A 15,496-nucleotide genomic window follows, 5' to 3' on the forward strand; every position below is an offset into this window, starting at 1 on the left:
AAGGCTGCTGAAATTTTTTCCAACATTGGGGATGATGATCCCATTGCTTTAGATTATAATGGTTTGAATTTTGATGATTGCCACATCTCTGAAGTTATAAAGTTCTTGCAAAAACTTGCTAAAAGTCCTAATGCTAGTGCTATAAATTTGGCTTTCACGCATCATATTACAAATGCTCTCATAAAAGCTAGAGAAGAGAAACTAGAGCGCGAAGCCTCTATTCCTAAAAAGCTAGAAGATGGTTGGGAGCCCATCATTAAGATGAAGGTTAAAGATTTTGATTGTAATGCTTTATGTGATCTTGGTGCAAGTATTTCTGTTATGCCGAAGAAAATTTATAATATGCTTGACTTGCCACCGCTGAAAAATTGTTATTTGGATGTTAATCTTGCTGATCATTCTACAAAGAAACCTTTGGGTAAAGTTGATAATGTTCGCATTACCGTTAACAATAACCTTGTTCCCGTTGATTTTGTTGTCTTGGATATTGAATGCAATGCATCTTGTCCAATTATATTGGGAAGACCTTTTCTTCGAACTGTTGGTGCTATTATTGATATGAGGGAAGGAAATATAAAATATCAATTTCCTCTCAAGAAAGGTATGGAACACTTCCCTAGAAAAAGAATGAAGGTACCTTATGATTCTATCATTAGAACAAATTATGATGTTGATGCTTCATCTCTCGATAATACTTGATACACACTTTCTGCGCCTAGCTGAAAGGCGTTAAAGAAAAGCGCTTATGGGAGACAACCCATGTTTTTACCTACAGTACTTTGTTTTTATTTTGTGTCTTGGAAGTTGTTTACTACTGTAGCAACCTCTCCTTATCTTAGTTTTGAGTTTTGTTGTGCCAAGTTAAGCCGTTGATAGAAAAGTAAGTACTAGATTTGGATTACTGCGCAGTTCCAGATTTCTTTGCTGTCACGAATCTGAGCCCACTGCCCTGCAGGAAGCTCGGAAAATTATGCCAATTTACGTGCATGATCCTCAGATATGTACTCAACTTTCATTCAATTTGAGCATTTTCATTTGAGCAAGTCTGGTGCCATTTTAAAATTCGTCAATACGAACTGTTCTGTTTTGACAGATTCTGCCTTTTATTTCGCATTGCCTCTTTCGCTATGTTGGATGAATTTCTTTGATCCACTAATGTCCAGTAGCATTATGCAATGTCCAGAAGTGTTAAGAATGAGTGTGTCACCTCTGAATATGTCAATTTATATTGTGCACTAACCCTCTAATGAGTTGTTTCGAGTTTGGTGTGGAGGAAGTTTTCAAGGATCAAGAGAGGAGTATGATGCAACATGATCAAGGAGAGTGAAAGCTCTAAGCTTGGGGATGCACCCGGTGGTTCACCCCTGCATATATCAAGAAGACTCAAGCGTCTAAGCTTGGGGATGCCCAAGGCATCCCCTTCTTCATCAACAAATTATCGGGTTCCTCCCCGAAACTACATTTTTATTCGGCCACATCTTATGTGCTTTTTCTTGGAGCGTCGTTTTGTTTTTGTTTTTGTTTTGTTTGAATAAAATGGATCCTAGCATTCACTTTATGGGAGAGATACACACTCCGCTGTAGCATATGGACAAATATGTCCTTGGTTTCTACTTATAGTATTCATGGCGAAGTTTCTCCTTCGTTAAATTGTTATATGGTTGGAATTGGAAAATGATACATGTAGTAATTGCTATAAATGTTTTGGGTAATGTGATACTTGGCAATTGTTGTGCTCATGTTTAAGCTCTTGCATCATATGCTTTGCACCCATTAATGAAGAAATACATAGAGCATGCTAAAATTTGGTTTGCATATTTGGTTTCTCTAAGGTCTAGATAATTTCTAGTTTTGAGTTTGAACAACAAGGAAGACGGTATAGAGTATTATAATGCTTTCAATATGTCTTTTATGTGAGTTTTGCTGTACTAGTTCATCCTTGTGTTTGCCTCAAATAACCTTGCTAGCCTAAACCTTGTATCGAGAGGGAATACTTCTCATGCATCCAAAATACTTGAGCCAACCACTATGCCATTTGTGTCCACCATACCTACCTACTACATGGTATTTTCCGCCATTCCAAAGTAAATTGCTTGAGTGCTACCTTTAAAATTCCATCATTCACCTTTGCAATATATAGCTCATGGGACAAATAGCTTAAAAACTATTGTGGTATTGAATATGTAATTATGCACTTTATCTCTTATTAAGTTGCTTGTTGTGCGATAACCATGTTTGCTGGGGAACGCCATCAACTCATTGTTGAATTTCATGTGAGTTGCTATGCATGTTCGTCTTGTCGGAAGTAAGGGCGATCTACACTGAGTTGAATGGTTTGAGCATGCATATTGTGAGAGAAGAACATTGGGCCGCTAACTAAAGCCATGTTCCATGGTGGAAGTTTCAGTTTTGGACAAACATCCTCAAATCTCTAATGAGAAAAGAATTAATCGTTGTTGAATGCTTAAAGCATTAAAAGAGGAGTCCATTATCTGTTGTCTATGTTGTCCCGGTATGGATGTCTAAGTTGAGAATAATCAAAAGCGAGAAATCCAAATGCGAGCTTTCTCCTTAGACCTTTGTACAAGCGGCATAGAGGTACCCCTTTGTGATACTTGGTTAAAGCATATGTATTGCGGTGATAATCCAGGTAGTCCAAGCTAATTAGGACAAGGTGCGAGCACTATTAGTACACTATGCATGAGGCTTGCAACTTATAAGATATAATTTACATGATGCATATGCTTTATTACTACCGTTGACAAAATTGTTTCATGTTTTCAAAATCAAAGCTCTAGCACAAATATAGCAATCGATGCTTTTCCTCTATGAGGACCATTCTTTTACTTTTATGTTGAGTCGAGTTCACCTATTTCTCTCCACCTCAAGAAGCAAACACTTGTGTGAACTGTGCATTGATTCTTACATACTTGCTTATTGCACTTATTATATTACTCTATGTTGACAATATCCATGAGATATACATGTTACAAGTTGAAAGCAACCGCTGAAACTTAATCTTCTTTTGTGTTGCTTCAATACCTTTACTTCGAATTATTGCTTTATGAGTTAACTCTTATGCAAGACTTATTGATGCTTGTCTTGAAATGCTATTCATGAAAAGTCTTTGCTTTATGATTCACTTGTTTACTCATGTCATACACATTGTTTTGATCGCTGCATTCTCTACATATGCTTTACAAATAGTATGATCAAGTTTATGATGGCATGTCACTCCGAAATTATCTTTGTTATCGTTTTACCTGCTCGGGACGAGCAGAACTAAGCTTGGGGATGCTGATACGTCTCCAACGTATCGATAATTTCTTGTGTTCCATGCCACATTATTGATGTTATCTACATGTTTTATGCGCACTTTATGTCATATTCGTGCATTTTACGGAACTAACCTATTAACAAGATGCCGAAGTGCCGATTCTTGTTTTCCGCTGTTTTTGGTTTCAGAAATCCTAGTAAAGAAATATTCTCGGAATTGGACGAAATAAAAGCCCGGAGGCCTATTTTCTCACGAAGCTTCCGGAAGACCGAAGACGAGACGAAGAGGGGCCACGGGGTGGCCAAACCCTAGGCGGCGCGGCCCCACCCTTGGCCGCGCCGGCCCGTGGTTTGGGCCCCTGTGCCGCCTCTTGACTTGCCCTTCCGCCTACAAATAGCCTCCGTGACGAAACCCCCGATACCGAGAGCCACGATACGGAAAACATTGCGAGACGCCGTCGCCGCCGATCCCATCTCGGGGGATCCTGGAGATCGCCTCCGGCACCCTGCCGGAGAGGGGAATCATCTCCCGGAGGACTCTACGCCGCCATGGTCGCCTCCGGAGTGATGAGTGAGTAGTCTACCCCTGGACTATGGGTCCATAGCAGTAGCTAGATGGTTGTCTTCTCCCCATTGTGCTATCATTGTCGGATCTTGTGAGCTGCCTATCATGATCAAGATCATCTATATGTAATTCTATATGTTGCGTTTGTTGGGATCCGATGAATAGAGAATACTTGTTATGTTGATTATCAAAGTTATGCTTATGTGTTGTTTATGATCTTGCATGCTCTCCGTTATTAGTAGATGCTCCGGCCAAGTAGATGCTTTTAACTCCAAGAGGGAGTACTTATGCTCGATAGTGGGTTCATGCCCGCATTGACACACGGGACAGGTGACGAAAGTTCTAAGGTTGTGTTGTGCTGTTGCCACTAGGGATAAAACATTGATGCTATGTCTAAGGATGTAGTTGTTGATTACATTACGCACCATACTTAATGCAATTGTCTGTTGCTTGCAACTTAATATCGGAGGGGTTCGGATGATAACTTCGAAGGTGGACTTTTTAGGCATAGATGCGGTTGGATGGCGGTCTATGTACTTTGTCGTAATGCCCAATTAAATCTCACTATACTCATCATGATATGTATGTGCATTGTCATGCTCTCTTTATTTGTCAATTGCCCAACTGTAATTTGTTCACCCAACATGCTGTTCGTCTTATGGGAGAGACACCTCTAGTGAACTGTGGACCCCGGTCCAATTCTCTTTACTTGAAATACAATCTGCTGCAATACTTGTTTCTACTCGTTTTCTCTGCAAACAATCATCTTCCACACAATACGGTTAATCCTTTGTTACGGCAAGCCGATGAGATTGACAACCTCACCTGTTTCGTTGGGGCAAAGTAGCTTGGTTGTGTTGTGCGGGTTCCACGTTGGCGCCGGAATCTCCGGTGTTGCGCCGCACTACATCCCGCCGCCATCAACCTTCAACGTGCTTCTTGGCTCCTCCTGGTTCGATAAACCTTGGTTTCTTTCTGAGGGAAAACTTGCTGCTGTGCGCATCATACCTTCCTCTTGGGGTTGCCCAACGAACGTGTGAAATACACGCCATCAGCATGCCGGTAAGTGGTTGCTGCCGTTCGCCGGCAGGGCCGAGCTCGTCCCTGAGCTCGGCCTCTGGTTCGGCCTCTCGGCCTCGAGCCCCCACACGGTTCTCTCTGTGCTCTAGACCTCTCCAACGCCACCAGCGCCGACATGGAAGACTCAGATCGGCCTTCATCTGCGTTGCGGCATAGCTGGGATATCGACCTCGGCCTGCCCCAGGGGTGCAACGGCTGGCCGCCGTTCGCGGAGCACCTGGTCAACCTTGGCGCTGGCAGGTTCTGTGTGGCCAGGTGCTTCGAGCATGCGAAGCGGAAGAAGACGGACCCAGAGATCACCGTCTTGACCGGCGTTGAGGTGTCACGTTGTGAAGACGATGGTGAGGATGCTCTACGCATGACCAAGCACCGATCGATGGTTTACAGGCTGCAAAATCATAACATCACGCACGTGTTCTGATCAAAGTTTGGCTATCTTTTTTTTTCCAAGAGATCCACCCCTCAGGGGACCGATTTTCATTACCGTGAGATAACGAAAAAACACCAAGTAGTATCATGACAGAGAGGGGGGGGGGGGAGCGCCGCCTAATGCTAGCGTTTATAGAGTTATATATTACAAGCCAGTCGATCAGATCGACCGAAAAACAAGAGAACTATCTGATCATGCATAAAAAAAGCGAAAGGACCTCTCGAGGGACATCAGGTATCACCAAAAGCTTTTTTCCAACCATCTTCCATGATCAAAAGGACCAGTTTTCCTGGAATGACTAGTGTCGAGTGGGAGTGAGAGATAACTTCAGTTTCCAGCATCATCTGTCTCCATCTCGTCCTCCTCAGGATCAGCTGTCGCAGCGTTGGTGATTGCTAGAATTCTTCGCCCAGTCCTCCTTCCAGCAGCTGAGGAAGTAGTAGCCGCCGCAGTCGCATGTGTTCTGATCAAAGTTTGGCTATCTTATTACGGTGGTATTTTCCAGACGCAAAGTTTAGCTATGTTTGAGTATAGTTATGTCATTGCAAAGCTAAGTCATTTTTTTTCGAAAACTTAGGCATCATTTATCCATATTAACGAAAGAATATACAAATGTATACTGAAAAATCTTGATGATTGTAGCAATAAAAAGAGCGCATAAGTGCATAGCTAGATTCATCTGCTTTCAAATTGAAGTCTCCAAATTTTTGGATCTGACGAGAGAAATAGCATTGTTTTTCTTTTCACTTTAATTTAGCGGGATTGAGCGAGCTATTTGCATGAGTTTATATTTAATGTTAAAAGTGTATAGCATTATATCGGAAGTGTTATGAATCTGCTATAGCGATGCTATATGATCGCTTAAGAGAGGAGTTTATTGCCGTTGTGTTTCACACATGTGTTCATTGCTCTCTTGCGGGCACACCGCTGCTGGGGGACGCTGCCTCAGCGCCTCCCTACTCTCCACCCATGTTCAATCTGGCCAGCTTGTTAATGCCGCCTCCTGGAGTGAAACCTGCCCTCGCCACCTCCATCATTCGTTGCCGACATGCAACAGTCGTTTCATCACTAAGTCCGGCCAGGCACCTTGTCCAGTACAACCTATAACATTGTTGAGCAATAGCTAACAACTATAATAGAACAACACTTATAAGTTGGTACATAGATTCACATCCCTGCCATGCGATCACTAACTTCCCGACCCCTCTCAAGCCCACGATTTGCTACCATTTTGTATTTCCACTTTTCATCCATGGCAGCAAACTCTTCTCCCTCTTCTCATAACTTGATTTCTCTCTTGCACTACGCACAAGTTTGCTCTACACCGTCTTTTATAACATGTGTTTTGGCTGTTGATTGCACATGCTACATTGTTTCATTACTCGTTTCTGAAAGTAGGAAAAAAGTACATGAATGCATTAATTGATTGTTTTGCTCAGTCATCGACATGGGCAGGAAGCATATGGATGATGACCACTTACTTCTTTTCATGTAATGTTTTTACGTATACTCTCTCTAACACAAGCACATACTACAGGAAAATTGTACCTATGCCGATGGCCAAAATCCGTCGGCATAGGCCACTTTTACTGTCGGCGTAGCTTACGCCGATGGCAGCCATCGACGTAGACCCGTCGGCATAACACGGCGCCAGCTTAGGCGAGTTTGCCGTCGGCGTAGAAAAAGCCATCGGCGTAGAGCTTAACGGCCGTTTGATAGTTTGAATATTTTTCAATATTTTTTAATTTTTTTTATAGGTATCTCGAAGTCCTGTTGGAGTAAACCACGTCAGGTGCGCCCATGTGTGCGTGCTCGTGAGCGGCACAGGTCCATGACCAAGTTGTTAGCTAGCTTAGTGGAGTTTGTTAGCTAGCCCATGCAGGCCGATGTGTTTGGCCGGGTCATGTGTGGATGGCTGGTGTGGTGTGCGTGCATGTAGGTCGTGAGTTAGTGGCAGGATCAGCCTGTGTGCGTGAGTGTAGGTGGTGTTAGTGGCTTATGCACAGGTCCTGCCTATATAAGGGGCTAGAGTACATGGCCGTGGGTGTGACGAGAAGAAAAGAAAAAAGACTAGGGCGTTGGTGCGCCCACGGCGGCGTTCGTGCGCCGACCGGGAAAATTTCGGTGTTGTCTCCATTGTGTTGTCCACTTCTTCTTCTACCTCCGTCTGTGCGAGAGAGAGAGGGCAGCGGCGTTTGTCGCCGGAGGGGCTGGTTCGGCGTGTGTCGCCGAGGCCAGCCCCAACATGTGGTATCAGAGCCTCGTGGTTCGAGGCCGTGGCTCGCGGTGAGTCCGCGACGAGCGCGGTGGACATGGAGGCGGCGCGCTGTGACGCCGTACGTGCGGCCAGCGTGGACGCCCCGGAGGCGCTGCGTGGTGGCCGCGGCTGCGTGGCGGCATGGAGGTGCTGTGCTGCGGCTGAGGCCGCAGCGGCGCAGCACAACGGCCATGGAGCATGGCCATGCCGTGCGTGCGGGAGCGCGGCGGCCGCGGCGGACCTGCGTGGTGGCGCAGAGGCTGCGGTGGCGCGGCGTGGAGGAGAAGCCGTTCGTGCGGCGGGTGAGGCAGCTCGAGCGGCCACGTTGCTTGCGTCAGGGCGCAGCATGTGCGTGAGCCGAGGGCCTGCGGATCACCGGAGGAGAACGCGTCCAGCGGAGCGCAGGACGGCCGCGTCGATCACGTCAGTGCGTGATCGTGTGCGCGAGCCGGGGCGTGCAGGGCGTGGCGTCATGGAGGAGCTCGGCGTGTGTCGCTGAGGAGCTCGGTGGCAGAGTCGGCGAAGAAGCTCGGCGTGTGTAACCGAGGAAGAAGATGGCGTGGGTCGCTGGAGAAGAAGAAGAAGGGCCGTTCCCCGCGACAGCCGACGAGGAGCTGGTGTCCAATACGTCAGGATGCACCGCATAGTCGTGGTTTAGGGGGAGTATGTTGGAGTAAACCACGTCAGGTGCGCCCATGTGTGCGTGCTCGTGAGCGGCACAGGTCCATGACCAAGTTGTTAGCTAGCTTAGTGGAGTTTGTTAGCTAGCCCATGCAGGCCGATGTGTTTGGCCGGGTCATGTGTGGATGGCTGGTGTGGTGTGCGTGCATGTAGGTCGTGAGTTAGTGGCAGGATCAGCCTGTGTGCGTGAGTGTAGGTGGTGTTAGTGGCTTATGCACAGGTCCTGCCTATATAAGGGGCTAGAGTACATGGCCGTGGGTGTGACGAGAAGAAAAGAAAAAAGACTAGGGCGTTGGTGCGCCCACGGCGGCGTTCGTGCGCCGACCGGGAAAATTTCGGTGTTGTCTCCATTGTGTTGTCCACTTCTTCTTCTACCTCCGTCTGTGCGAGAGAGAGAGGGCAGCGGCGTTTGTCGCCGGAGGGGCTGGTTCGGCGTGTGTCGCCGAGGCCAGCCCCAACAAGTCCTGAACGCATATTATTTCCACACCACCTTCTTGACTGGTGTTGAGGTGTCGTGTTGTGAAGACGACAGCGAGGCTGCTCTCTGGATGATCAAGCACAAGTTGATGGTTTACATGTTCCAAAACCATAGCATCGAGCATGTGTTCTTAGTTCTGACCGACACAAATAATGTTGCTGTTCAGAGAGGAGTTTATTCCTGTTTTGAATTCGGCAGTGTTTTAACATTTTGCTGGAGATTCAGTTTCATTCAGGTGACCATTAGTATGGTTATCAGTATACTGATAGGTATAGTACCATCTTATGATTTTACCATACAACTTTTGCGAATTGATACATATTCAGATGTTCATTATTATGGTTCTTAGATCACCGTCTTAGCTTGTGTCGAGGTGCTGCATTGTGAAGACGACGTCGATGATGCTCTCGAGACAACAAAACACAGGTCGATGGTCTAGAGGCTCCAAAACCATAGCACGAAGCACGTGTTCTGATTGACACAAATGATGTTGTGCTTGAGAAAAGAATTTATTCCAATTTGATTTCACCAGCCATATCACATACTTCAATGTTTCACTACTCGTTTCTCAGTAGGAGAAAAATATATGAATGCATTGATTGTCTTGCTCTATCACCGCTATAGGCAGGAAGCATGTGGTTGCCATTGATGACCACTTAGTTCTTTTCACTTACTGTTCTTACGTACTATATATGTCTATAACACAAGCAGATGTTGTTTTGGACATATATTCACAAAGTATGAACTTTCTATTCAGTATGAGTTTTCTATACGTTATTATAACCTTCGACATCATCATTAAAAATAATGTTGTTCGCCTAGTTATAACCTTTCAGTGATATGCACGGGTTAATATGTTAGATGCCAACTGTTCGTGATATTTTTTTTTCGAAATGGGGCATTGCCCAGCCTCTGCATCAATGTGATGCACACGGCTTATCATTTATTTGAATTGTTCAAAAAATATTCAGAGGTTTACATCACGGATCAGAGATGGTTGAGACAAGTATCAACCATCGGAAAATGAATAAAAACACAGAATTATCCATTTTGTATCCTACTAGTGTGTCGCCACCCAGTAGCCTGGAAAAAGAAGTCCTGAGTAACCGTCAGCAGACGGTTGCACCCAATTTCCATAGTCTCCCGTTGATCGTGAGTAACTGTTCGTGATATGCACGGGTTAATATGTTAGATGCCAACTGTTCGTCTATATTAATATTTTTTTGTCATGTGAACTGATGTGATATATCTTTGTGCTTATATTTGCCAAATGCTGTCAATATGACAAACAAAAAGAAAATCATTTTTAGTAATTCAAGATACTTGGCTACTTTGCTTGTCAATTTGAGTTGAATGGTGATATATGTGTGAACTTAGATATGTTGGTCTTTTCTGGTTGTGAATTCCACATGGTTGCAACAATTATATGTTCGCACAGCTTTCCTTAGCAAAAGAACATGTGGTACACCTTCACTCACGATTTCCCTACAACAAATCGTGTGTAGATATTGAAAGGGAACACACAATAGAAAATAAAAATTGTGTCAAAACCGGAGGCAAAAACCAAAATCGAATAGATGCAAGTTATGAGATAAGAAGATCGTCATACCCTTGAAAAACAGGAGCGAAAAAGTTTGGTAAATAATGGTTGGTGAAGTCCTCTTCGCGATCTAATCTGATCCAGCACCGCAACCAGCCACATCTTCGAGATTAGCACATGGGCAGCACGATTATGTCTCACTATTCATCCAGCAAGGAAGATGGATAGGTAGATGTATGGGATCTGGGCTATGGGGCCCACATGACATGGTTTTTTAGGAGTGGATTTTCTCCTTCTCCTAGGAAGAGGCAATGAAAATCTCTCAAATCCTTGTCTCTCCTCCTGAAAATAAGTTTTGGGGGTTAATTTTTTGCAAGATTGATGGAGATGCTCAAAAAGCACAAAATCAAAACCAACAGCACATTTTCTGCTGTTGCTTGGACTTCGTTACAATAAATTTTGGAAAATTCTCACAAGAAGCAAATTAGGCGATCAGCATCGCATCTCAAACCAGACAACACGATCGATCTCCGCCGAGAGTAGTAGATACTAGTGTAGAAGGACGGCAACGTCGCCGTCGACGTGCCTTGAGTATTCCATCGCCCCAAGAAGAAATCGCCATTGATAGCTACTTGTGCTGGTCACTGACAGCGGCTCCGTTGAATTGTAGACCAAACTGCAACAAGCAAACGAAATCACTAGCATCGCGATAATCTCCATCTAGTCAACACACGGACCAGTCAACCATGACAGTCAGTCGTCACTTGTGCAGCACCACAAGATTTGCCACGATCCAAATGTGCACTGCTGCAAAGTACCGAGTTTCTTCTACAAATTTGCGTGCGTGTCCGGACGCATGCAGCTAGCTCTGGTGATCTGAATTGATCCATCAGCCATGGCGGTCGGCGGCGTCAGCGTCTCCGAGAGTCAGAACCGGAGCTATGGGGACGGCGGGAGGGTCACGGCCTTCGTCGTGCTGTCGTGCATCACCGCGGGCATGGGCGGCGCCATCTTCGGCTACGACATCGGGATCGCGGGCGGGGTCTCGTCCATGGAGCCGTTCCTGCGCCGGTTCTTCCCGGAGGTGTACCGTCGGATGAAAGGTGACTCCCATGTCAGCAACTACTGCAAGTTCGACAGCCAGCTGCTCACCGCCTTCACCTCCTCGCTCTACGTCGCCGGCCTGCTCACGACCTTCCTCGCCTCCCGCGTCACCTCGCGCCGCGGCCGCCGCCCGTCCATGCTCCTCGGCGGCGCCGCCTTCCTTGCCGGGGCGGCCGTCGGCGGCGCGGCCGTGAACATCTACATGGTCATCCTCGGCCGGGTGCTCCTCGGCGTCGGCCTCGGCTTCGCGAACACGGCCGTCCCGCTGTACCTCTCGGAGATGGCGCCGTCGCGCCACCGCGGCGCGTTCAGCAACGGCTTCCAGTTCAGCGTCGGGATCGGTGCGCTTGCAGCCAACGTGATCAACTTCGGCACGGAGAAGATCAAGGGAGGCTGGGGGTGGCGCGTCTCGCTGGCGCTCGCCGCCGTGCCGGCAGGGCTCCTGTTCGTCGGCGCGCTGTTCCTCCCGGAGACGCCCAACAGCCTCGTCCAGCAAGGCAAAGACCGCCAGGAGGTGGCGCTGCTGCTCCGGAAGATTCGCGGCACTGATGACGTCGACCGCGAGCTGGATGACATCGTTGCCGCCTCTGACAGCGCGTCAGAGGCGGGCGGAGGCCTGCAGATGCTCGTCACTCAGCGGCGGTACCGGCCGCAGCTGGTGATGGCCGTGGCGATACCCTTCTTCCAGCAGGTGACCGGGATCAACGCGATCGCCTTCTACGCGCCGGTGCTGCTGCGCACGATCGGCATGGGCGAGAGCGCGTCCCTGCTATCCTCCGTGGTCACGGGCGTGGTCGGCGCGGCCGCCACGCTGCTCTCCATGTTCCTGGTCGACCGGTTCGGCCGCCGGACGCTCTTCCTCGCCGGCGGCACCCAGATGCTCGCGTCGCAGGTGCTGATCGGCGGCATCCTGGCCGCCAAACTGGGCGACGACGGCGGCGTCAGCAAGGCGTGGGCCGGGGCGCTCATCTTCCTGATCGCCGTGTACGTGGCCGGGTTCGGGTGGTCGTGGGGGCCCTTGGGGTGGCTGGTGCCCAGCGAGATTTTCCCGTTGGAGGTGCGGTCGGCGGGGCAGGGCGTGACGGTGGCGACGAGCTTCGTGTTCACCGTGTTCGTGGCGCAGGCGTTCCTGGCCATGCTGTGCCACATGAGGGCCGGCATATTCTTCTTCTTCGCGGCGTGGCTGGCCGCCATGACGGCGTTCGTGTACCTCCTCCTGCCGGAGACGAAGGGGGTGCCCATCGAGCAGGTGGAGAAGGTGTGGCGCGAGCACTGGTTCTGGAGGAGGGTCGTCTCCGACTCCGAGGAGGAGGTGCCGGCGAGCGGGAAACTCTGAAGAAACAAACTTTGCGATTGCACGAATCGTAATGGCGCCTGTGGCCATCCATTTACGCCGTTACGTGGCTATCCATTATCCGTTCCTCGAGGTGGGTCGTGCCGAATTGATGGTGTTATGGTGAACTGGTACTAAGTTGATGCTGATCACATGGTGGCAGCAATCAACATCAATTATAGTGATTCGGAGCTGTCTGTGTGACAGACTGCATCAAGACTGAAGAGCAATGTACTGCTGGTCGAGCTCGAGCTCGAGCAGGTGCCATTATTGCTGGATCATGTGCCGGAAAATATACTCGTCGCAGATCAATTCACGCTCTTGAGCAGATACATTAATTGAACGCTATAAGATATTTAACGGAGTGCTCACATCGATTTTAATAAGCAGCTCGCATTGCACATGTACAGAGTGAAAGTCAAAGTGACTTGATACTTGAATACAACCTTCATGCATCGATGTAGAGGCTGGGTTAAGCCTCCATTTTGAAAACATAGTGATTACCTGCACCCAATGATCACTAATGACCCGCAAGAGCACATAATAGTTTAAACACGTTTCAGTGAAAGTATTAATTCCGGTTTTATATCGATCTCAACAAAGAGCCAAAAGATAAGTGTTGTATATGTTTTCTGCCTAATCCAAGGTGTCACAAGTCTAGAGTGAATTGACTGCAAGTAATGAAAGGGGAAAAAGGATGAGTGATGAGTGTGGTTGAATATAATCTACTAAAATAAAGTACGAAGGTAAATAACATAAATATTAAATGATTACGAGAGTTGTTTGAAATTCCTTCATATGAGAAACTATACGGGGAGAGTTCATGGTAATAGTGAATGTGTGAGATGAAATGAAAGGGATAAGTGTACTGCGACATTATAATATTATTATATGAATACGAAAAATAGTTAAGACTTTTCGACTTCATTAGTCATGTGACCTGTTACCACCAGCCATGGTCAGTGCAATAATAAAGGTCTAGAGACCAAATCAATGCAATAAGCTTTATGGTTCCTTATTATCTCCAAGTTATACTAGATCTACTGTGAGATCTACCATGTCACTCGGAGGTCATGAAAGTTCTAGTAAACAAGATCATGCATGTGGATTTCTCTGGATCATGTTATTCAGGCCTTTAAATTAGACAACAAACATTATGAATAACCATCAAAGCACTACTAACAATTATCATAGCCACAAATGGATGAAGGCACAACACATCTCACCAATCCTCTACATTTACCACGCCTATGGGGAATTACTCTCACATTAGAGGGGAACACACATAGAGAGATAATCATAATTTAAATAGAGTTCATCTCAATATTATCTTAGATCTCCGTAATAAAGTTGTAGATCAAACCAAATACAAGCAAATGTATGAATATTGTTCTCCAAACCCTAATCTTAGAAGTGTAAATCTCTCTCTCTCTCTATCTATGTCTCTCTCTTATGCAAGGGGAAACAATGGTGAATGGAGGATTAGGAGTGATGATATTCCCCTTCAGATCTCTTTTCCTCTCTTCTCGGATGTGCGGCGGTTGTGTTTTTTATTTTCTGTCTTCTCTTCTCCCATTGTCTCCTTAACAAAAGTTGTTCATGTTGAAGAGATAAAGGCGGTGGCATTTGGTACGGCCAGGCCATACAGGCGGTTTGCCGTCATACCAGTGCTCGCCAAAACTTCTGAAGTATATTTTGGTTTATATTTGAATTACGAAGTTGCCAAATATCCTCTAGTTAGCTCATAAATGGGTTCCACTCCTTCCAAAAGTGTTGGGCCCCTCAAATTCACAATACAAAACAAGGTTTCTCCGTTTTAATAATATTAGCCTAGTTGAACCCATAAAACCATCAAAACCAAACAAGAATGAGTAGAAAACCCCTTATAAAAGGTTATCAAAATAGGAGCTATCAACTCCCCCAAACTTAGTTGTTGCTTGCCCTCAAGTGACGAAGTAATAAAGAATGATAGCGAGAGTCAGAGCTTTAAATAAAAGAACTCACAAGTTGAAATTGGTATCTCATCTTATTGTTCACAAATCCTGCAACTTTAAATTTGATCATAAATTTTTTTTAAAATGGTTGCCCTAATCCTCGCTTCCTAACCACATAGACTTGCTATCGAATAAACTTTAAACGCACAACAAGTTAAAAAAATTCAACTAGGTTCGCAAAGCAAAATCTTTAGAGCCCCTCTTAATGAGAGTTAAAAGTTTTAGCTCAATATATTTGTATCAAGTTTGGAGTGTTTTAATATTTATCAATTTTGGAGTTAAAAGTAGCTCGTTAGCACCCAATCAAAAATAGTGGCTCTCTAACACTTAATCTCTTCCTAGTTTTTGAAGAATCGCAACTCTTTAGTAACGAGAAAATGATAAAGCTTTGTTGGTTCAATCAGAGTGTGCAGGCTAGCAAAGATACTTGTGGCATATTGATTTCTCAAAGTTACTCGTTATAGTATTCCAACTATGCTCCTCTGCTTCTCTGCCTCTGTTTCGTTCATCAACACCGAGGACGAAGAGGAGAAGGTTGACAACGTATCTGTCCACTCCTTCCTCTCCTCCTTGGCTCTGTGGATGCTGAAAGGATCGTATGCCACACCTAGAGGGGGGGGGGGGTGAATAGGTGCTAAACCAATTTTTAGTTCTTTTTCAATTTAGGCTTGACACAAAGATAAATTCTCTAGATATACAACTATATGAATTTACCTATATGACAAGATCAACGACTAAGCAAGATATAGCTACGCAAT

The 15,496-nt window shown here is 46.1% G+C and overlaps 1 protein-coding gene across 1 annotated transcript; it reads left to right on the plus strand.

Annotated features, from left to right (window-relative positions):
• Positions 1 to 11,035: 11,035 nt before the first annotated feature.
• On the plus strand, positions 11,036 to 13,238 carry LOC124666964 (hexose carrier protein HEX6-like). Its single transcript, XM_047204302.1, has one exon. It carries the CDS (start codon positions 11,203 to 11,205, stop codon positions 12,745 to 12,747), a length of 1,545 nt encoding a protein of 514 aa, XP_047060258.1. The 5' UTR covers positions 11,036 to 11,202; the 3' UTR covers positions 12,748 to 13,238.
• The last annotated feature ends 2,258 nt before the right edge of the window (positions 13,239 to 15,496 follow it).

The sequence above is a fragment of the Lolium rigidum genome, chromosome 1 (genome assembly GCF_022539505.1).
Source record: "Lolium rigidum isolate FL_2022 chromosome 1, APGP_CSIRO_Lrig_0.1, whole genome shotgun sequence".
NCBI classification, from domain to species: domain Eukaryota; kingdom Viridiplantae; phylum Streptophyta; class Magnoliopsida; order Poales; family Poaceae; genus Lolium; species Lolium rigidum.

Coding starts and splice junctions, on each gene's coding strand:
- LOC124666964 (XM_047204302.1), top strand. CDS start 11,203: ATGGCGGTCGGCGGCGTCAGCGTCTCCGAGAGTCAGAACCGGAGCTAT.